Below are 22,597 nucleotides of genomic sequence, written 5' to 3'. Positions count from 1 at the left end.
AAGAATATAAATAACGAGAATGTTTATACACTGTGAAGACTAGAACTAATGTCATTGAACTCATGTGTAAATTGTTGGATGGGAACTGAAATTGTTCTGTAAATCTTCATCAAAAACATAAAACAAAAAAAATAATTTTTGAGAAAGTCCAGATGCAGTCAAGAAAAAAAATGTATTGAAAGCAGTTTTTATTCAATAATGTGAACCAATATGAGCTTAGTAATAATTTCACGTTTTTACGAACAAAGCAAAAGAAAAGCATTGACAGAATATCAATCGAAGGTGCAGTTATCTATGCCAAAAAGTTTGGAGGAAAGCAAACTGGCCAACCAACTGGAAAAGAACTTTTATTTGTGTCAATTCCAAAGGAAAGTGAAACAACCATGTGGAAATAATTATAAATACTATTATGCACAAGTAAAATTTTGCTGAAGATAATTTTCAAAATGGTTATAGTTTATCGACAGGGAAGTACCAGAAATTCCAGCCAAATTCAGACGAGGGCACAGAACGAGGGTTATCATTGTTCGTGTCTGACCAATTTGAACTGAGAAGACATTACCAGGAATATGGCTGTCTTTTATTGACTATGCAAAGACATTTGACTGAGTGGATCATAACAAACTACAGATAGCATTGCAAAGAATGAGAATTCCAGAACACTTCATTATGTGGAACCTATACATATGAGGGAGTACCCCATCCCCCACCTCATTCCCCCAAAAAGTAAAAAAGCTCCACTGGGCAGAGCTTTCATAGTTCGCTCTGAGTTAGTACACCTAGTGGCATTGACTAGGAAGGTTCTCTCTGCTCATAGTGAATTTTTTACTAAAAGCAGTTTTGTTCAAACCTCATTTTTTGTGATGGCCGATTAAAGAAAATGTTGCCAAGTTTATCTATGTATAAGGTGTTTTATAAATTATCATTGTCATACATCGCCCGCTGTCTCTTTTCACCCACTTTTCTGTTGTTCGCCGCCCCTATCATTGTGATGTTTCCCCTTTCTCCTCCCACCTTCCTCCAACCCTCCTGGTATCACTACTCTCATTATTATTCCTGAGGGGTTTATCTGTCCTAGATCCCTGTGTTTCCAGCTCTTACCTGTACCAGTGTACATGCTCTGGTCTAGCTGGATTTGTAAAGTAAAATTGGGGTCATGATATTCGGAGGGAGGAAGCATTAAAGAACTAGAGGAAAGTTGTATGTTTCATCAGTGCTATACTACACCCTGATTGGCTCATCTCTTCCTTGTGACCCTTCTGTGAGGGGATATCCAATTGTCTAAAGATGGGCTTTGGGTATCCACTCCGCCCTACCCATCATTCACATCAATATGATTTTTTTTTTGTTCTGGGCCTTTGCTGCCTGATACCTGATTCCACTGACACCTCAAGATCACACAGGCTGGTGTGCTTCTTCCATGTGGGCTTTGTTGCTTCTCAGCTAGATGGCCTCTTGTTTATCTTCAAGACTTTAAGACCCCAGACGCTATATATTTTTTATAGCCGGGCACCATCAGCTTTCTTCATCACATTTGCTTATGCACCAGCTTTGTCTTCAGTGATCGTGTCAGGGAAGGTAAGCATCACAGAATGCTGGGTTATTAAAACAATGTGTTCTTTCATTGAGGGAGCAGCACTTGAGTAGAGGCCCAATGTCCGTCTGCTACCTTAATATTTAACATGGAAATATATGTACATAGATCTTTTCTATGTATGTACCTGCATTTATACCTCTATAAATGTCCTTTGCCTCCTAGCTCTTTCCTCTATTTCCTTTTACTTTCCTTCTGTCCCACTATCATGTTCTACCTTCATAGAGCTTTTATTAATTCCTCTTGGCTACACTGCACTTGATAAAGCCCCACCAGGTGCCCTGCACCCTCCTCACCCATTTTAGATTACTCTTTGTTCCCTTGTCTCTGGGTTTGTTGGCTCACTTCCTTTCCCTCACCTCCCCCTCTCCCGTGTCCCCTGGAACCATCAGTCCCATTGTTTTCCCCTCTGCATTGTTTATCCCACCTGTCTTATCTATTTAGACATGCAAATACAATACTAAACACAAAAAGAAAACAAAGCAAGACAACACAACACAACGTAAAAAGCAACAACAAAAAAGAAAAGCCTATAAATAGTTCCAGATCTGTTTGTTTAGGAATGTTTTCCAGTTTAGTCTGATTAGGTGCCACACCCTATCCCCTAAGTCTATTTTTGGGATTCTTCAGGGACTTGATTGCTTTGCTCCCCTTGGTGATGTTATAAGCCCTTAGTGTTCCATCTTGGTAGTGGGATCAGACAGGGCACGATTCCCGCACTGTGTCTCCCGTGTTGACCCCCAAAGCACTATGGGTCAGTGAGGGACATCGTGTCTCATGGTGGTGGTGGCCCTATGGTCCTCTCTGTGCATTGGCTTCTCTAAACAGGAGTGCTGTCCTTGGGGCTTGGTAGGCCAGGATGTGCCCCCCCCCCTTCCCTTAGTCTGCTCCTTCTGATCAGGCACGTCCCACTCCCTGAGCTGTTGTTTCAGTGCTGTCTTCTGTAGTGCATTCTTTGAGGTGGGGGAGAGGGGGGCATGGAGAGGGAAGAAGGGGGTGTCACGTATCTGGGATTGGAGCTGGCCCTGCAACATAGTGTTATTCTTACAACCCTTAAAGCAAACATCAATCAAGCCAGTAAGAGAAGCCATTGTCACCTCGCCCAAAAGAAGGTCATCAAGTGAAATAAAAGATCAAGACGATGCTCATTTGTTTTTGTTGTGTTTTTTTTTTTAATGTGAGGGGGATAATACATTGGAGTTCATTCCACCAAGTCATAGAGCTCTCTATTTAGAGGTTCTGAAAAGACTGTGTAACAGTGTGCAACCAAAAAGATCCGATTTGTGGTAGACAAAGTACTGGTTTTGCCACAACAAAGCAGCCGTTTTTTGCAAACAAAAAACCAGTAACAGCATGCCTTTTCTGCGCCATGCACCTTACTCACCTGACTTTGTTCCACATGACTTCTTGCTTCCATGAATGAAGAGGGGCATGAAAGGAAAGCAAGTTGATGGTGTGAAAGAGGTGAAGAAAAAAAAACGAGGGGGTGCTGTCAGCCATCCAAACAGATGAGTTTGAAAAGTGTTTCCACGAACAGAATCACATATGTGACAAATGTATTAAGTGTAATGGAGAGTACTTTTAAGGGTATAGGTTGTTTTGTAAAAAAATTTACATACACAGCTTTGGGGTGGGCGGGATTTGGTGTGGAGTGTTTTTTTTTGGGGGGGTTACCCCGTTGTACATCTAAGAGGAGGTCATTCAAACAGAACAGGGTGTGTTGTGTGGGTTCGAATCTGGAAAGGTGTATGCAAGGGCTGTACCCTCCCTTTCACCATACTTCCTCAATCTGTATTATGAAAAAATAAACTGTAAAACTGAACTATATGAAGAAGAATATGGCATCAGGATTGGAGACATATGCAGATAATATAAACTCTCTTTCTGAAATCAAAGAGGACTTCAAGTGTTTATTGATGAAGATCAAAGCCTCAGTATGAATGATACAGCAAAAATTTTAAAAGCTCACCACCACTAGACTAATAAGCAATATTGTGATAAAGAAAAAATGAAAGTTTTCAAAAATTTCACATGGATCCAAAACCAATGCCCATGAAAGCAGTTTGTCAAAATATGAAACAATGTACTACAGAGGATAAATCTGCTGCAAAAGACTTAAAAGTGTTGTGAAATCAAGATACCACTTTGAAGACACGGGTGGTACCTTGACCTAAGTCAGGGTGTTTTCAACTCTCTCATAATGTATGCCAAATAAATAATAAAAGATGAGAGAACTAATGCGCTTGAACTATAGTGTTGGCAAAGAATACTGACTGCCAGAAATGAACCAATATATCTGTCTTGGAAGAAGTACAACCTGAATGCTTCTTAGAAGTGAGGATGGTGATGTGGTGATGTCCTTACTTGTGACATGTAATCAGAAGGGACCAATCCCTAGAGAAGAACAGTATTCTTGGTAGAGGGCAAGCAAGTAAGAGGAAGGCCCTCAGCAAAGAACGACTGACACATAGCAATTAGTGAAAGGGCAGTAGCAGGACTCAAGAGTGTTTTATTCTGTTTACATGGGATCACTATGACACAGAACCAACTCAACAGCATCTAATAACAAAACTTTGGTTTTCCCTAAAAGGTCAAAAAATGGTTCTTTCATACCTATTAGTTTTAATTTGCTAGTACTTCCTAACAGAAATAACCAGTGTGTGAGTTCAAAGAAAAAGGAACCAATTTTCTTACAGTTCAAAAGATTAAAAGTCTGAATTTAGGATGTGGCTCTACAGTAGTTGTTTTTGAGCATTCTTTGGTATCTACCTCATAAGTGTGTCTCTGTCTCTATTCTGATCTTTTTATAACTGAGAAATGGCTAGGTTTTGGATCCACCTTACTCAGTCATTAATACAGCAAAATAAGACCCATTATTTCCAAATAAAGATGTAGGATTATATCTATAGGTAAAGAGACAAAAGGCAACCCCTTTTCACTGCCATCATGCCAATACTGACTCATAGCAACAACCCAACCCCACCCACCCACCCACACACACACCCCATTAGGGGTTTCCAAGACTGTGACTATTTACGAGTAAAAAGTCCGGTCTTTCTCCTGCAGAGTTGCTGGTGGTTTCAAACTGCCGACCATGTAGATCACAGCCTAATGTGTAACTACTATACCACCAAGGCTCCTAACCCCTATTTTGTGGGAAAAGAGTTCCATCCATAACACCATTTAATTCAACTTTATCTTATAGCAATCTTCTTTGGTCCTAATTTTTTTTTTGAGAACTACTGAAAGTTCTCCATTAATTTCAGTTATTTAATAAGTTTTCTTTATAATAAAATGATACACCCAGAAATTGGTGGCAGGGAGGGGTTAATGAAATGTGTAGACAATAATTGCCAAGGAAAAGCTTTAGTGATTTGGTTAAAGTATTTTTTAAAAAGCCACAATAAGACATCTAAATTTTATTAGTGATACAGTATATTAAAACCAGGCCTATCTTCTTCCTTAGGGTCGGTGTTATTCCTTCTCTTTCCTCATACTTTGTCAGATACAGAAACTAACTTGTAAGTATTCAAATGACGGAAAAGGGAAATTATGCCATAGTTTCTTACTGGAGCTATAAAAGAAAGACCACAGCGGGTGGTTCTAACAACACATTTATTTTCTCAAACTTTAGGAGGTTAAGAGTTCAGGGTCAGGGTACCTACCGGCTTTTGGAGAAAATTCTCCTTTGTCATCTCTGGAAGATTTGTTTAACCCTTTCAAGATGAATTATTTTCTGCTTTAAAGTTGTTAAAATCAAGTGTTTTGAGTAATGAGACATTTTGAATGCAATCGTAAAAAATACTGTGAATTAGGGCACAATTAGTGGAGCACATACAGCTCGGGTGCTGAGTTTAGTGGAGTCAGGCTCATTTATTCATATTCAAAATTATACAAGTTCCCACCAAATGGTAGCACACACAAAGTGAAAGTGAGTTAAGTGCTTCCCACTCAACTCAGAACGAGGAAACGTAAGTGGGACTGTATGTCCTGATCGTTACAAAAATGTTAAGCTTCTATAGGCTTAATTTCCCTTGATTTCTTAGTAGTCTCTGTGCAGCAAGTGAAACCTCTTCTTCTGTTTGTACTGGATTCTCTGTGGCTGTCTGCCCTTTTTAAACTTCAAAAACGGATAGGTTTAAAAAAAATACACTCAACTTAGCATAACAAAGAGAATCCTATTCACAGATGAGATTACTTCCATAGGTATCACTCACTCACCTTCACTGTCATCAAGTAGATTACTAATTCATAGCTAGAATTCCAGTAAAAATAATGTGCTGACTAAAAATAAATAAATAAATAAACAAACAAAATAATGTGCTGACTGAAAAAGATAAATAAATAAAATAATGTGCTGACTAAAGGGAAGCTTGTAATGACCAAATACCACAAACTGGAATATATTTTGATATAGAATACTTTTAACACAATCTTTTCCCCCAATTATTTTCCCAAAAGATTGTTTAGAAACTGACTGTGATACTAATTGTACAATTCGGAGCCAAGTTGGCAAGATGGCGCCGCCCACAGTCCTGCGCCCTTTCTCCCAGCTGCTGACCCCAGCCGGCTCCTGAGCAGTCTTTCAGCAAGGTCGAAGTTCTACATTAAAGAGCCAATAAATAGCAAACCTGATTGGCTGAAAGTTGGGCTGACCTTGGGCACCACAGTCTTCCTGTGGGCCTATCTCATCAAGCAACATAATGAAGATGTTTCAGAGTATAAAAGAAGAAATGGGTTGGAATAAACTACTGAAATACTGATACAGTCTGCTCCATGTAGTGATTGCAGGAATTCTTCTGGATTCACTAATGTTTTTGATGTAAATGAGAAAGAAAAGTTATTTGTGAATGCATATCTCAGAATGTGTGGGTTACTTCATTATATGAAACAAATTAAAATACGTCCTTATTCTTCAAAAAAAATAGTAATTATACAATTCTACTTGACATGATTGAAATATGGAATGATATATGTATTATATCCCAACTAATAAAAATAGTTAAGAACAGCACACATGAAAAATGCTAAAGGTCATTAAAAGGACAAGTCAATTTAAAAAAAGTTTTATGTAGGGTTTCCAAATCTACAAACCTTTATAGGAGCAGATCGCCTCATCTTTCCTACAAGGACCAGCTAGTGGGTTTGAACCACCAATCTTGTAGTCAGCTGTCCAACATTTACCAAACAGCAGCACTGGTGTTCCTTATAAATCTATTTTGAAAAGCTAAAATACCTATAGGCATTATATAACCAGGAAGTTATTCCCATTTTTACTATCATATATATAAATGAGATATTATCCTACCAATTTTTCTATACATTTTTCAAGAGGCTTTTGTTTTGTTTTTTAATGCTGCTATCTAACAAAGGAGCCCTGGTGGTATAGTGGTTACAATTTGGCTATTTGAAAGGTCCACAGTTCAAAACCACCTCGTGAAAAAGACAAGGCTTTCTACCCCCTTAAAGAGTTAAAATCTCAGAAACTCACAGGGGCAGTTGTACCCTGTCCTTTAGGGTCACTATGAGTCAGCATCAACTGATGGGGGTGAGCTTGGTTTAGTTTTTATACCTAGCATAAGGAGCCATGGGAGCACATTGATTAATTGCTCAGCTACGAACTACAAGGTTAGCAGTTGGAACTTACCAGTCATTCCACAGGAGAAAAATGTGGTAGTCAGCTCCCATAAAGATTTACAGCCTTGAAAAGGCTATGAGGCAGTTCTACCCTGTCCTATATGGTTGCTATGAGTCAGAATAGATTTAACAGCAATAGATTTGTTTTAACACCTAAAATAAAGGAGTCTTGGTGGCTAAATGATTGTTTGATAAGTCAAACCCACCAACAGATCCTCTTACAGAAGGAAAGACCTGCCCATCAGCTCGCATAAAGAAAACGGTCTAGGAAATACTATATGGACAGCTCTACCCTACCATATGTAACACACAACAACATAGTCTCAAGGGATACCATGGTCAATTAGCATAACATCATTTGCAAACACATTGTTCCCCATCCTAATTTGGTGAGTAGTGACTAAGGTCTTAAAAGCTTGTAAGCAGCCATCTAAGGTACAACTTTTTTTTTCTAAATCAATTTATTGGGGCTCATACAATTCATCACAATACATAGATCAATTGTGTAAAGCACATCTATACATTTGTTGCCCTCATCATTCCCAAAATTCGCTTGCCTCTTGGGTTCCCGGAATCAGCTCATTTTCTCACACACCCCCCTCCCTTCCTCTGCCCCCTTCCCCTAAGCACCCTTGATCATTTATAAATTATTATATCTTATATTACACAGCCCGGCGTCTCCCTTCACCTACCCCTCTGTTGCCCATCCCCCAGAGAGGTGGTTATATGTAGCTCCCTGTGATCAATTCCCCCTTTCTACACCCCCCTTCCCTCCTGGTATCGCCACTGTCACCCCTGGTCCTGAGTGGTTCATCTGTCCTAGAGTCCCTGGGTTTCCAATTCCCATCTGTACCGCTGGGCATCATCTGGTCTAGCCAGGTCTGCAAGGCAGAATTGGGGTCCTGGTAGTTGGGGGGAGGAAGCGTTTAAGAACTAGAGGAAGGTTGTGGGTTTCATTATTGCTATACTGAACCCTAAGTGACTCATCTCCCCACTACCCCTCTGCTAGGTATGTTCAGTTGTCTAGAGATGGGCATTGGGTCCCCATCACGCACCACCCTCATTGACGAGGATATGATTTTTCTCCCCGCCTTTGGTGTTTGAAGCCTGGTCCCTTTGGCCCTTCATGATCACACATGTTGGTGTGCTGCTTTAAGGTACGACTTTTAGCCTCTGCTCCTCCATATGAAAGAATAATGAAAACTAAAAACACACATGGAAACAATTAGTTCAATGTACTAGCTGACCACAGAAACAGGTTTCCACAATCCTAAAATCTGAAGAACTAGCTGGTACCCAGCTACCACTACCAACTGACTGCGCCAAAAGGATCACATTAAAGGCCCTTGGATACACTCTAGTTTCTCTTCAGATCATATAAATCTTCTGCCTTTTTAACAGGTCCTGGATAAAGGAAGGGAAAATTGTGAAACAAACTAAAAATGATAAAATGTACAGCTTACTGGTTGTACAGAGACTGGTGGGACCCCCAAGGCTATGGCCCCTACACTTCAGGTTTGGAAATGAACTCACCCCTGTGTTAGAATAATCAATCATCTATTATCAAAAGAGAAGCATTTGATCAAGGACAAAATCCAGAGGGTAAGGAAAGGAGGACACACACAAATAGAAAGCACAGGAAGGAGGTAGGATATGTGATGGCACACTGAAGGTATTACAACAAAAGAATTGAAATTGTTTAATATAACCATGACCTGCTCTGAAAATCTTTACCTAATTCACAATAAAAAGTAAAAAAACAAAAACAACAGATAAGTACATGAGATGATTTTGATCAGAAGTTATTAGAGAGGTATCTTCCACGATGCCAGGATAGCAGTGGTTGTTTAGGCAAGAGTGGCTTAGAGAGCTACAGATACACTTTCTGTAGTAGGTAATCATAAACTGATTGCCAACCTATAACAACACTATGAAACAGGGTTGACTGTCCCTATGGGTTTCTGAGACTGTAGAAATATTTCTTTATAGAAATAGAAAGCCCCATCTTTCTCCCAAGAAGCAGCTGGTACTTTCAAACTGTTACCTTGTGGATCACAGCCCAATGCATAACCACTACGCCACCATAAAATCTCCTCTAATTCAACTCTACAATTAAATCCTTTAAAATATTAGAATGACTAATTATTTTAAATTTCTAATTCTTTTAAACATCAAGCCGCTCACATTGCAAATTAAGGATAAGATCAATTAAATTTTGTGAGATGGACAAGTGTTTAAAATATTGATAATGTTGGGGGTTGAGGAGGGATAGGGTTTTCTAACCAGCATGCAGTAACAAAGCTGTGTTCAAGCAGATACGGGTATTTTCATTCCTTAGTGTGCCAGACAAATATCTCTAAATTTCTACAAGTGACAAAACAGGAAAAGCATAAGGAAGCACTCAAAATTCACTGCTATTGAGTGGATGCCAACTCATAGTGACCCTCTGAAACAGAATAGAACTGCTCCTGTGATTTCCCGAGACTATAATTCTTTTTTAAATAATAAATCATTTTATTGGGGGCTCTTACAGCTCTTATAACTATCCATACACCAATTGTATCATGCATATTTGTACATATATTGCCATCATCATTTTCCAAAAATGCTCTTCCTTTTTGAGCCCTTGGTATCAGCTCCTCTGTTTAAGGGAGTAGAAACCCCATGTTTCTCCTGCTGGCAGCTGGTAGTTTCGAACTTTGGAACCTTGTGATTAGCAGCCTAACACATAATCACTAAGCCACCAGAGCTCCTTACGGAAGCACTAATTTAATGTAAAACGCAATCTCAAAAATATATGGGGGCATAAAAAAGTTCATGGAAAAATTCAACTTTTCTATCAACTTTTAAAACAGCTTTGTATACAACTGGTAGAAATATAAATCACTGCAACCATCCTGAAAGGCAATTTCATGTTATATAATACATAAGTAACACAAGTTTGTTTAGCAATAGATGAGTAGCTCTATAAACTTGTATATAATTTGACCAAGAAGTTCAAGATTCATCAGTTTCTTCTATGTATAGGTTAGATGTCACAATAATTCATGTACAAAAATGTTCTCCATAATGTTTATATTAACAAAACATTACAAAACACCCTAAATGCCCAACATCATAGACTGATGGTAAAATTATGATAAACTATGACATGAACTACTTTGTAACCACTAATGATGAACAGCCATATTTACATACAAAAGCATTCATGATATGTTATTAACTGAATAATGTATATGCATCAAAAGGTTTGTAGAGAAATTGAATTAAAATAAACATGTTTTTCATGAACATTTTGAGTTCCCACATGTTACAAGACAGTAGGTGTGGAATAATCTCATTTGTATAAAAAAATTAATAACATGTAATTATTGAATAAACCCCAGAATAATATACTGGAAAGATTAACTTGAAAGTGATTATTATTTTTCTTCTTTCTAAACTTCTTTATTTACTCATTTGTTTAAAATGAACACAATTACTTTTAAAATCTGAAATTTTTTAAGTTTTACATTTTGGATAAAAAATTACTAGAAAATCTACACAACCCATTACTGCTTCAACACTATTACACAATTCATTTCTAGTTTACTTTGCAATAAGTATGGTTAATTGGACGCTATACTGAGTCTTGTCAACAGAATTCCTGCCAACAAAAAAAATTTTTTAAATGACCTTTAAGTAAATTGCCTGAAGTTCATAAAGCAGATTGCTACTTTTTTACTTGTTTTAGAAAGGAGTAACCAAAAAAATAAAAATGATAAATTAAAATTTTTCTAAAAAGAGTAAGCATTAAAAAGTAGCTGAGGATACAAATGCGCTTTACACAATTGATGTGTGTATGGATTGGGATAACAGTTGTATGAGCCCCTAATAAAATGTTAAAAAATAAAATAAAATAAAAATAAAACAACTGAAAAAAAGGGGAAAAAAAAGAATACAAAAGTTGAAAATAAAGAAAAATAAATAAATAAAAAAAGGAAATACAAAAAAAAAAGTAGCTGAGGAAGTCAGAGGAAAACATCAGATAGAGTTACTCATATAAACCTCTTCTTCTAACCTATCTCCACCAGATTATCACACGATGAACCTTAATACACAGTAAGAGAATAACTTGGAAATTTATTTAAATTATCAAAATGTTTGTATTAGTTTAATAATTCAATACTGAACTAGATGTGACCACATTAAAGCTCAGACATTTAGAATTTATTCATTTAGACTACTCTTACAACTGGTTCCCTCTCCAAGGAAAGAGCATGGAAGCCACCTCTGACCTTTTCCAGCACCCAAGGCTAACTTGACAATGGTCCGACCTGCCTCCACCCTCTCCTTCGGAACCCTACTCTGACGCCAACTGTTCCTTCTCAGGCACTCTACTTTCCCCTCACTCTACTTTTCTATTGGGTCCTTAATATATTGCAATAACCACATAAGAACTCACAGATAATGTTCACAGTTATGGTGTTTATTAAGGAAGTAATAACAATTCCAATAACAAAATACAATTCCAATGAGAAATGCCCAGGATACAGTTGCTCAGGCAGACAGTTTATTCTCTGCCATACTAACAGACAGGTCTCTCTCTGGTCCCTCGGTCTCTTCTACCTTCTATCCTTCTTGAGCAATGTTACAAAGTCCTTTCAGGACTGTCGATGAAAGCGCAGGGCATGTCTGTCTGCTATAAGCATACCTGAAAATACTCAGCGTCAGCTCTGTAAATCAGCAAAACCCATTACTCCACAACCCATGCTCCAAAACACTCAGCTTTACATGCACCTGTGTTAAGAAGACTACTGCTCTGTCTCATGCTCCAGCTCCTTGTGCTTCTGCTACTGCCTCTCCCCTGCCACTCCTCTATTGCCGCAACTATCTCCTGATCAAAGATGTTAAATGCGCCAGAATCTCAGGGTCCAAAGGAAGTACTCCACTCCTGGCTCTTCTCTCTTGCTGGTAGTGAAATTCCCCACCCTTGCTTCTGAATGCCTCATTTGTTATCCAGCAGGATAGCAATCACAATTAACCCTGGTAACAATCACTCACAGGTGAATCACATAATCCAAAGAGTATTCTCGTCCCCAACTTCTTATCCAGACTCATCAAGAAAATGGTATCATTTGGTGAGAGTAACAAAAGCTGTGGCTAAAAAGTTCATATTAAATAATTTACTGCCTGGAAATTATAAGAAATGTTAAAACGCATTGAAGGGTTATAGCATTTGATTACTGGTCAAATATTTAGAAAAAGAGAAAAGTACTTACCACTAAGTCCCAATTATTTTGTTCAAGCAATGTTATAGCTTCATCAATGTTTTCAATGCCAGTACACGCCTGGAAACAAAGTAAATAAGAATTTCAGGCTTACATTTTTTTGAGTTGAAAGATAGTTTCAAAATGTAAAGAGCACAGAGTGTAACTTAAGACCAAACATCTCCGACATGAAACCACTAATATTTTCCACACATAGTTTGAAGAAGGCAAATTGAAAAGTAAATTTACATTATTGAAGTAAATGGCAAGAAAATGCTTACCCACAGTATTATCTAGATAATCTTTTGATCACCTAGAACAAGTTTGAAAAGGTTTATTTTTAAAAACTGTAGAAAACTGAACTGCAACCCATACCTTTACACCTTACATAAAAAATTAACTCTAAATGATTAAAAGACCTAAACATAAAACTAAGCATAAAAACAGCCTCCCCACCTGAGGGAGAGGCTGGGCTGCCATCACTCCAATGAGTCCCTTGTGAGTTCAGTGAGAGAAGAGTAGAGTTCAATGAGAGAAGGGTCAATTGCAGGTGGTGGTGTTATGCTATTAAGTCAGCCTGACCCCTAGTGACTCTATGCACAACAGAATGAGGACCATCCTCACAATTGTTCCCATGCTTGCGTCCCATTGTTGCAACCAAGATGTCAATCTATCTCATTGAGGGCCTTCCACTTTTTCACTGCCCCTCTGTTTCCCCAAACAAGATGTCGCTCTCCAGGGACACATCTCTCCTGAAAACATGTACAGAGTATATAAGACAAAATCTCTCCATCCTCGCCTCTAAGGCAGTGGTTTTCAACCTTCCTAATGCCGCCACCTTTTAATACAGTTCCTCATGTTGTGGTAACTCCACAACCATAAAATTATTTTCATTGCTACTTCATAAGGGTAATTTTGCTACTGTTATGAATCAGGCGACCCCTATGAAAGGGTCGTTCCACCCCCAAAGGAATCTAGATCCACAGGATGAGAACCGCTGTGCTAAGGAGTACTTAAGAGGCAGGTGCAGGTTTACAAACCCAGACTTCAGGCACTTATGGGGAGGCAGCAGTTTACGGAGCTTTATGTGTAACAAGTATATATACAAACATATGCATTACAAATAGTAAGTTCTTGGGGTTAGCTGCCATCAACTCAGCTCCAACTCAGTGCCCCTACATACAAAAGAACAAAACATTGACCAAAAAAAAAGAAAAGCCTGTAAATAGTTCAAGGTCTGTTTGTTGACCTTTAGGAGTGTTTTCCGGTGGAGTGCCATGCCCTGGCCCCAAAGTCTATTTTTTATATTCCCTCAGGACTTCCTTGCTCTGCTCCCCTTGATGTTCTGTTACACGCCCTTAGTGTTTTGCCTCGGTGCTGTGGAGTCAGTTCAGGCACAATTTCCACACTGTGTCTCCAGTGTTGTCCCCTGTAGGGCTGTGGATCAGTGAGGGATGTCGTGTCTAATAGTGGAGCTGGCCATATAGTCCTCTCTGTGAGTGAGAATATCGCCCTCAAGGCTTGGGGGGCCACGATGTGCTTGACTCTCTCCTCTCTTCCTTCCCTTTCATTTGCTCCTGTGTGCTCTGATCAGACATGTCCCTCTCCCTGAGCTGTAGCTTCAATGCTGTCCTCTAAAGTAAACTCTTTCTGGGGGGAGGGGCTGCTGTCCACGTAGTTGGGCTTGGGGCAGGCCGCTCAGACCTCAGACCTCTCAACTGGTTCCCTGCCTTATGCCGCTATGTTGTATTCACATCTTGGAGCACCGAGTTGAAGTCTGGTCCCTCTTTCCTTGTGAAGATATAAACAATACCCTCCCACCTTTTTATTTGGCTACCATATGTATCCCTGGATTTGGTCTGGTCCCTGCCATACTACTTGGACCTCACCCCAGGGATGGTTGTATACAGTAGCCTTTTCCCTATGCCCCTTTTGCATTTTTTTATTTTTAAGCTTACCTCAGCGGACTCATGTTGTACTTGCCCTTTTGTTTGGCTTACTTCACTTAGCATAATTTCCTCCAGTTCTTCCCACGCGGTGATGTGCTTCATGCGTTCATCACTGCTTTTTAGGTATGCTTAGTACTCCATTGTATGTATGTACCACAGTTTAATCCATTGTCTGTTGATGAAAATTGGGGTTGTTTCCAACTCCTTGCAATTGTGAACTGTGCCACAATGAACATTGGAGCACAGATGTCTGGCCGTGGTTTGTTTCTTGCCTCTTCCTGGGTTGTATTTCCATCTGTTCTAGATATCACCACATTGATTTCCATAGTGGCTGTACATACCCACAGGTCCACCAGCAGTGGATGAAAGTTCCTATCTCACCACAGCCTCTCCAACACTTGTTGCTTTCTGATGTTTTGAATTGGGCTACCTTTGAGGGTGTTACGTGGTATCTCATTTTTGTCTTAATTTGCGTTTCTCTTATGGCTAATAATCGGGAAAAATTTCTCACATGTTTATTGGTCATTCGGATTTCTGCCCCTGTGAAATTTCTGTTCAGGTCCTTTGCTCACCTCCTCAGTGGGCAATTCGTTTTTTTCTTTTTGGAAACTAGCAGAGTATTGTAAATTTTAGTTAATACGGCCTTTGTCTGATATGTCATTGACTTGTTTTCTTTTGTTGCCTTGTTTTGCTCTGTCCTGTTTTTGTGCATATTATTATCTCTGCAGGGCTATCTACATAAGACAGGTGGGATAAACAATCTGGAGGGACATGGGAGAGAGGGAGGTAGGGGAAAGGAAGTGGTATTAACAAACCCAGGGACAATGGAATAACAAGTGACCCAAAATCGGTAGCAAGGAGGGTGTAAGAGTCCTGGTAGGGCTTGATCAAGGGCAATGTAACTGAAAGGAATGACTGAAACCCACATGAAGGCTGAGCATGATAGTGGGACAAAAGGAAAGAAGTAGGAGACAAAGGGCATTTATAGAGGTCTAAATACAGGCATGTACATATGTAAATATATTTAGATATGATGGTGGATAAATAGATCTATGTGCATATATTTATAGGTTTAGTATTAAGGTAGCAGATGGACATTGGGCCTCGACTCAAGTACTCCCTCAATGCAAGAACACTTTGTTCTATTAAACTGGCATTCTATGATGCTCACCTTCCTAACACAATTGCTGAAGACAAATAGGTGCATAAGCAAATGTGAAGAACGCTGAAGGTGCCCAGCTATCAAAATATACAGCATCTGGGGATCTTAAAGGCCTGACGGTAAACAAGTGGCCATCTAGCTCAGAAGCAACAAAGCCCACATGGAAGAAGCACACCAGCCTGTGTGATCACAAGGTGCTGATGGGATCAGGTATCAGGCATCAAAGAACAAAAAATCATATCATTGTGAATGAAGGGGAGTGCGGAGTGGGGACTGGAAACAAAGGGAATCCAGGGCAGATGAACCCTTCAGGATCAGTGGTGTGAGTGGTGATACCAGGAGGGTAGAGGGAAGGTGCGGTAGAAAGTGGGAACCGGTTACATATAACCAACACCCCTGGGGGACGGACAACAGTAAAGTGGGTGAAGGGAGACGTTGGACAGTGTGAGACATGACAAAATAATAATAATTTAAATTATCAAGGGTTCATGAGAGGGGGTTGGGGGAACATGAGGATCTGATACTAAGGGCTCAAACAGAAAGCAAATGTTCTGAGAATAAATGGCAACAAATGTACCAATGTACTTGACACAATGGATGGATAGATGGATTGTGATGAGTTGTACGAGCCCCCAATAAAATGATTAAATAAGAAAAAAAAAAAAGATTAAGTAAGAAAGAAAAAGAACAAACACTGTCCAGTCCCACACCATTCTACAGTTGTTGGTATATTTGAGCCCAATGTTGCAGCCACTATGTCAATCCATCTCAAGGGTCTTCCTCTTTTTTGTTTTACAAGTATCAGATCCTTTTCCAAGGATCAGCCAATCCTGACATGTTCAAAGCATATGAAACAAAGATTCACCATCCTCACTTCTAAAGAGCCTTCAGGATGACTTTGTTAAAAATAGATTTGTTTGTTCTTCTGAGATTTTGTGATACTTCCAATATTCTTCACCAACACCATAATTCAAAAATGCATTAATGTCCAGTCTTCCTGATTCATTGTCTAGCTTTCACATGCCTACATGAGGTGATTGTAAATACCATGGTGTGGGTCAGGGGCACCATGGTGTGGGTCAGTGTCCTCAAAGTGCAAGCTTTGCTTTCTAATACTTTATAGAGATCTTCTACAGCCTATTTGCCCAATACAAAGCATCATTTGATTTCTGAACCACTACTTCCATGAGGGTCAATTGTGGTTCCAATTAAAATGAAAACTTTAACAATGTGTATCGTTTCTCCATTTATCAGGGTGTCCATTACTCCAATTGTGAAGATTTTTGTTTTCTTTACACTAAGTTGCATTTCATTCTGAAGACTACAGTCTTGATTTTCATCACCAAGTGCCTCAAGTCCTCCTTGCGTTCAGGAAGCAATGTATGTCATCTGCATACCACAGGTTGTTAATAAGCCTACTTCCCATCCTGATGCTTCAACATATGGTGCAACTTCTTGGACTATGTGCTCAGCATATAGAATGAACAAGTTGGTGAAAAGATACAACGCTGACACCTACCTATCTCATTAATAATTTCTTTACTGTGTAAATGATGAAATGAGTTATCTGAAATTGGCCTAAATAACAACAATACAAAATTAATTTCACCACTATCTTTTTACTTTTAATATGGATACTAACTAAGCAGTTGCTGTAGAGTTGAATCTGACTCATGGCAACCCGGTGTTTGACTGCACTCCATAGGATTATCAATAGCTGTGCTTTCAGGAGAAGACTGTAAAGCCTATTTCCCCGGCACTTCTGGGTGGATTCAAATTGATAATATCACAGTTAAAACTGAATGCTTTACCATGTGCGCCACCCAGAACACCAGAAAATTTCTAATGACGTTTATGGCTTCCATCATGTTTCTAACAGTGGTCTAGGAAGAAACAGAAAAGGAAATCTTTGTGACCTAACTAGACAGGCTGCTTAGGTACAACGGCAAAATCACAATACAAAAATTGACAAAATCAAGTTAATCAAAATGAATAACAACTGCTCTTCAAAAGCGGGAGAAAAATGAGGCTTTCAATTCCTGTAAGGAGTTACCGTCTCAGAAACTAACCAGGGTAGTTCTACTTTGTCCTATACCATCGCTGTCAGTTAGAACCCACTCCATGGCAGTGGGTAGTAGCAGTGGTTCTTCATATGATACTTTGAACTGAAAGGGCAAGCTACAGACTTGCAGAAATATCTACAAAGCTTATCTAGCAGAACAAACAAATAGAAACTTCACCCAAGAAGATAGATGACAAAACACATGGAAAAAATGTTCAACCTTATAAATCATTAGGGAAATAACCTCCCCATCACCTACCCTCCTTCTCCGGAAAGGAAGAAAGGAGGGACAGGAAAGAAATCCACACATATAAAAAGAGATACCACTTTCACCAATAAACCAAACCCACTGTCATCAATTCAGACTTACACAGATCCTATATAGCAGCAGTTCTCTACCTGTGGGTCACGACCCCTTGGGGGGTTGAACGATCCTTTCACAGGGGTTGCCTGATTCATAACAGTAGCAAAATTACAGTTATGAAATAGCAATGAAAATAATTTTATGGTTGGAGGGGGTGTCACCACAACATGAGAAACTGTATTAAAGGGTCACAGCACTTTCCCAGGCTGTGAATCTTTATAGAAGCAAATACCCTCATCTTCTCCTGAAGAACTGCTAATGGGTTTAAATGTCCAATGCTAAGGTAACAGCACCGTCAGAGCACCTTACTTCTACCCAGAGAGTGGTTAAAATTCAAAGCACTGATAATATCAAGAAAGGTCAAGGATACCAAACCTTGGAAATCTTAAACATGGCTGGGGGGTGAGGTGGGAGTGGGTGAGCACAAAATGATAAAGCCACTTTGGAGAACAATTTTTCTCTTAGAAAGCTTTGGCTCAGCAATCTTAACCCTATGTACTTATTTAAAAGAGAAGAAAACATATGTTTACAAGAAAATTTACACATGAATGTTTATTACCACTTTATTCAAAGTCACTGAAAATTGGAAATATTTTAAATGTTTTTTAATTAATGAATGGAAAAATGGGCATATTCATGTAATAATACTCAGCAACAAAATTGAACTGACATGATAAAATCACGATTTAATTTTAAGAGCTGTGTTAGACAGGGTTCCAGAGAAACAAAACTAAGACACATGATTTTATATACATATTTATATATGGATAGATTTATACAGCGAGAAGGAATATAAGAGCTAATTCATCCACACAGCAGTACAGAGGACTCAGTTCAACTCACTTTCATCGAACAGTTACTATACTGGAAGTCGTTCAACTCATGTGGGCTTGGGGGGGGGTTAGCGGCGGTTCGGGGAGGGGGGGTTGTCCAAGGTTAAGGAAGCAGACAGCAGATTCTTCCCTCAAGAAAGGCAGGCAGCAGGCAATAGGGTGGGTCAACAACAGTCAATAGCTCAGGAGCTTAATGAAGGAGGCCCCAATGGAATCTCAAACTCAAGCACTGCGAAAGGATCCACCAGCCTCAAGCTCAAGCAATATTCACACCAGCAGTATGGCGAAGCAGGTCTCAAAGGAGCCTAAAGTTCTAGCAACATGATCCATGGGTTGGCTTGGCCCACAGGTAGTATAGCACACAGGTTGAGGCAGAGAACTAGCTAAAGCAGCAGCATGCTGGTACAATCACCAAGGAGCAAGAGAGATGGGATGCTGGCAGTCTTTATTTATCTCAGTCATGCTCCAATCAAGCTGCAACCTAATCAAACACCGCCCCCATCTTCCTAGTTGGCACAAAAAAACCTAATTATCACAAGTGCATGATGTCATATGAAAGAAGTAAAACTAAAAAAAACTGTGCACAAAAAACTGTCTGACTTAATCTTATGGTCCAAGAATGGTGTGTGTGTGTGGGGGGGGGGGGGGGGGGAGTGGCAGCTGATCTCACAAGAGGGAAGGAAAATCAAACTCAATATCCCCACCACCGATTCATATGAGGCTGAGGTAGTTTATTGTGCCAACCTGGCCAATAAACACATGTGGGATTAATTGAAGGGCGGAGGCTAAGGTTATAAATCCCTCCAACCTCCTTTACCAATTCTGATTGAAAATACTTTGGCTTGGGTTAGGCTTACTGTAGTCCTCAAAGTGACATTACTGCTCTTCAGTACTTTAAAGAGATCTTATGCAACATATTTGCCATTTGCAACATATTTGATTTCTTGACTGCTCTCTTCATGACCACTGATTGTGAATCCAAATAAAATTATATCTCTGACAACTTCCATCTTTTCTCCAGTTAAAATTATGGTGTTGTCCCTTAGTCCAGTTGTGAGGATTTGGGGTTTTTTTATACTGAGTTGTAATCCATACTGAAGGTTACAGTCCTTGACCTTCATTAGCAAGTGCTTCAAGTCCTCTTGGCTTTTCAGCAAATAAGGTTGTGTCATCTGCATACTGCAGGTTAATAATAAGCCTTCTTCCAATCCGGATGTCCCATTCTTCATATGGACCAGTATATTGGATTATCTGCTTAATATACGAACGGAATAAAACCAAATTCACTGTCATGGTGTCAATTCTGACTCATAGTAACCCTAAAGGACAGAGTAGAACTGCCCTATTGGTTTCTAAGACTCTTTAACTCTTTACAGTAGTAGAAAGCTTCATCTTTCTCCAGCAAAGCTGCTGGCAGTTTTGAACTGCTGATTTTGTAGTGAGCAGACAAACATGTAACCCTACTACAGCACTAAAGGTTCCTTATAAATTTAATAAGTATGGTCAAAGTATACAATCCTGGTACACACCTTACCTGATTTTAAACTATCTAGTATCCCTGTGAGTTGTTCACAAGATTGCCTCTTGATCGGTGTGCAGATTTGGCATAAGTCCAATTAAGTGTTCTCAAATTTAGGCCTGGGGAAGTGAATGGGACGACAACCTTAAATATATGTACATGCTATGTCTATGTACATGTGCATGTATATACATATGTATGTTTGCCAGCATATTTCTATATATATTTAGATGTGCTGCAAATATCCATGAATATAGTAGAGCATAGAAGGAGTAAAGTTAGGAGAACTTATTAATAACAAATCACTTTATGAAAATGAGTCACTAGGCCTGTAGTCTCAGGACCACAGTCTCAGGACACCAAGGTCAAAGACTTTACATAGTCCACAAAGTCTGTTACACATCCTACTTTGTTTTTAGCAACTGGTGTCTTAAAAACTTGCGAGCAGCCATCTAGGGTACAACTATTATTATTCTCTCTCCATCTAGAGAAAAGAAGATTAAAGGAAATCTGACTCAAGGAAACATTTAGTCCAAAGAACTAATGGGCCAGGTGACATCCAAGACTCTTAAGACCAGAACAACTAGATTGTGCCTGACTACCTATGCTAACCACTCTAAAAGGGATTGAAATAGAGGTTTCTGGAGGGGAAGAAAAGGGTGGAATAAAATACAAAATTATAAAAACAGAGTAGGCTTACTGACCTCATAGAGACTGATGGGCCCCAAGAGAAGCCAAAACAATAGTCCTTAGACATCCATGAGGCACCGAGCAGAACTTATCCCTATAGCTTAACTGTCAGCCAAATGTTAGGGCTATAAGGTAGATAATAATACCAGGGAGATGTACTTTCATTAGAACAGTCAATTATATGAGATCAAAAGGATAGTATTTGCCCAAGGATAAAGCTCAGAAAACAAAAAGGGTTAACAAAGGAGGAATTGGGGAAATGGTAAACACAGAGAAAGTAAAAGACTGTTTTATTGTGGGGCAGCCAACAACACAAAGCAAACAGCATATTAAGTATTGAATGGAAAACCAATCTGTGCTATAAACTTTCACCCAAATGGCACTAATTTTTAAAACTATACAAGTTGGGATCTCTAAATAGAAACAGGATAACTTTTTGTAATTCAAAATAAAACTTGAGATGTTATAATATATAGTATAATTACTTATAAAACGCCAAACCCATTGCCAGAGAGTCAATTCTAACTCACAGGGACTCTATGGGACAGGGTACAAGTGCCCTTTAGTTTCCAAGACTGTAATTCTTTACAGGAGTAGAAAGCCTCATCTTTCTCCCACAAATAAAGTGGTTGTGAACTCCTGACTTGCAGTTAGTAGCACAACATAACCGCTATAGATAATCAGAGTTCCTAAACTCTTGATAAGTACTTATAGTTAAATTTTATGTAAGGAAAGAGTTCCTGATTCTTAAAGCTACAGACTAAATAATTTGCAGGTTTACAAACATTCACAGTATGGCTGCGGATTGTTGCAAAATAATCGGACAATGTGAGGAAAAGTAGGTGAGGCTATAGTAAACAATATTAATTGTTATTGCTGTTGTTGTTAAGTACCACTGAGTTGGTTCCGACCTACAGCAACCTTATGCAAAACAGAACAAAACACTGCGAGGTCCTGCACCATCCTCACAATTGTTTCTATGCTTCAGCCAAATGTTGTAGCCACTGTGTCAATCCAACTAACTGAATGCCTTCCTCTCCTTTGCTGCCCCTCTACTAAGCATATTCTTTGGTCTTTCCCAATAACATGTCCAAGTACATGAGATAAATAGTCTTGCCATCCTTGTCTCTAAGGAGCACTCTGGACGAACTTCTTCCAAAACAGACCTGCTGTCCTTTTAGCAACCCATGGTACTCTGATTTATTCATCTCCAGCACTACAATTTGAACAAATCAATTCTTTGTTGGTCTTCTTTATTAAATGTCCATCTCGCACACGTATATGAGGCAACTGAAAATACCATTGTTTGGATCAGATGCAGCTTAGTCCTCAAAGTAAGATCCTTCCTTTTCAGTACTCTCCATAGAATCTTGGGCAGTAGATTTATCTAATGCAATGCAACTTTTGATCTCTAGACTGCTGCGACTACCCTGTTTCCCTGAAAATAAAACAGTGTCTTATATTAATTTTTGCTCCCAAAGATGTGCTAGGTCTTATTTTCAGGGGATGTCTTATTTTTCCATGAAGAAGAATATAGT

At 39.2% G+C, this 22,597-nt stretch overlaps 1 protein-coding gene and 1 pseudogene across 1 annotated transcript in view; one reads left to right on the top strand and one right to left on the bottom strand.

The window, feature by feature from the left end:
- FAF1 (Fas associated factor 1) overlaps nucleotides 1-22,597 on the bottom strand; it is a 525,932-nt gene that overhangs the window by 446,153 nt on the left and 57,182 nt on the right. The window contains exon 2 of the mRNA XM_004699438.3: nucleotides 12,493-12,561. Coding sequence (XP_004699495.1) covers nucleotides 12,493-12,561 — 69 coding nt within the window. The remainder of the gene's footprint in view (nucleotides 1-12,492; nucleotides 12,562-22,597) is intronic.
- LOC101648532 lies at nucleotides 6,112-6,341 on the top strand (annotated as a pseudogene).

The sequence above is a fragment of the Echinops telfairi genome, unplaced genomic scaffold (assembly GCF_000313985.2).
Source record: "Echinops telfairi isolate 266 unplaced genomic scaffold, ASM31398v2 ScPeMD7_443;HRSCAF=831, whole genome shotgun sequence".
In the NCBI taxonomy this organism is placed as follows: domain Eukaryota; kingdom Metazoa; phylum Chordata; class Mammalia; order Afrosoricida; family Tenrecidae; genus Echinops; species Echinops telfairi.
The sequence above is the reverse complement of the archived record's forward strand: the minus strand, read 5'-3'. Positions and strand labels throughout refer to the sequence as shown.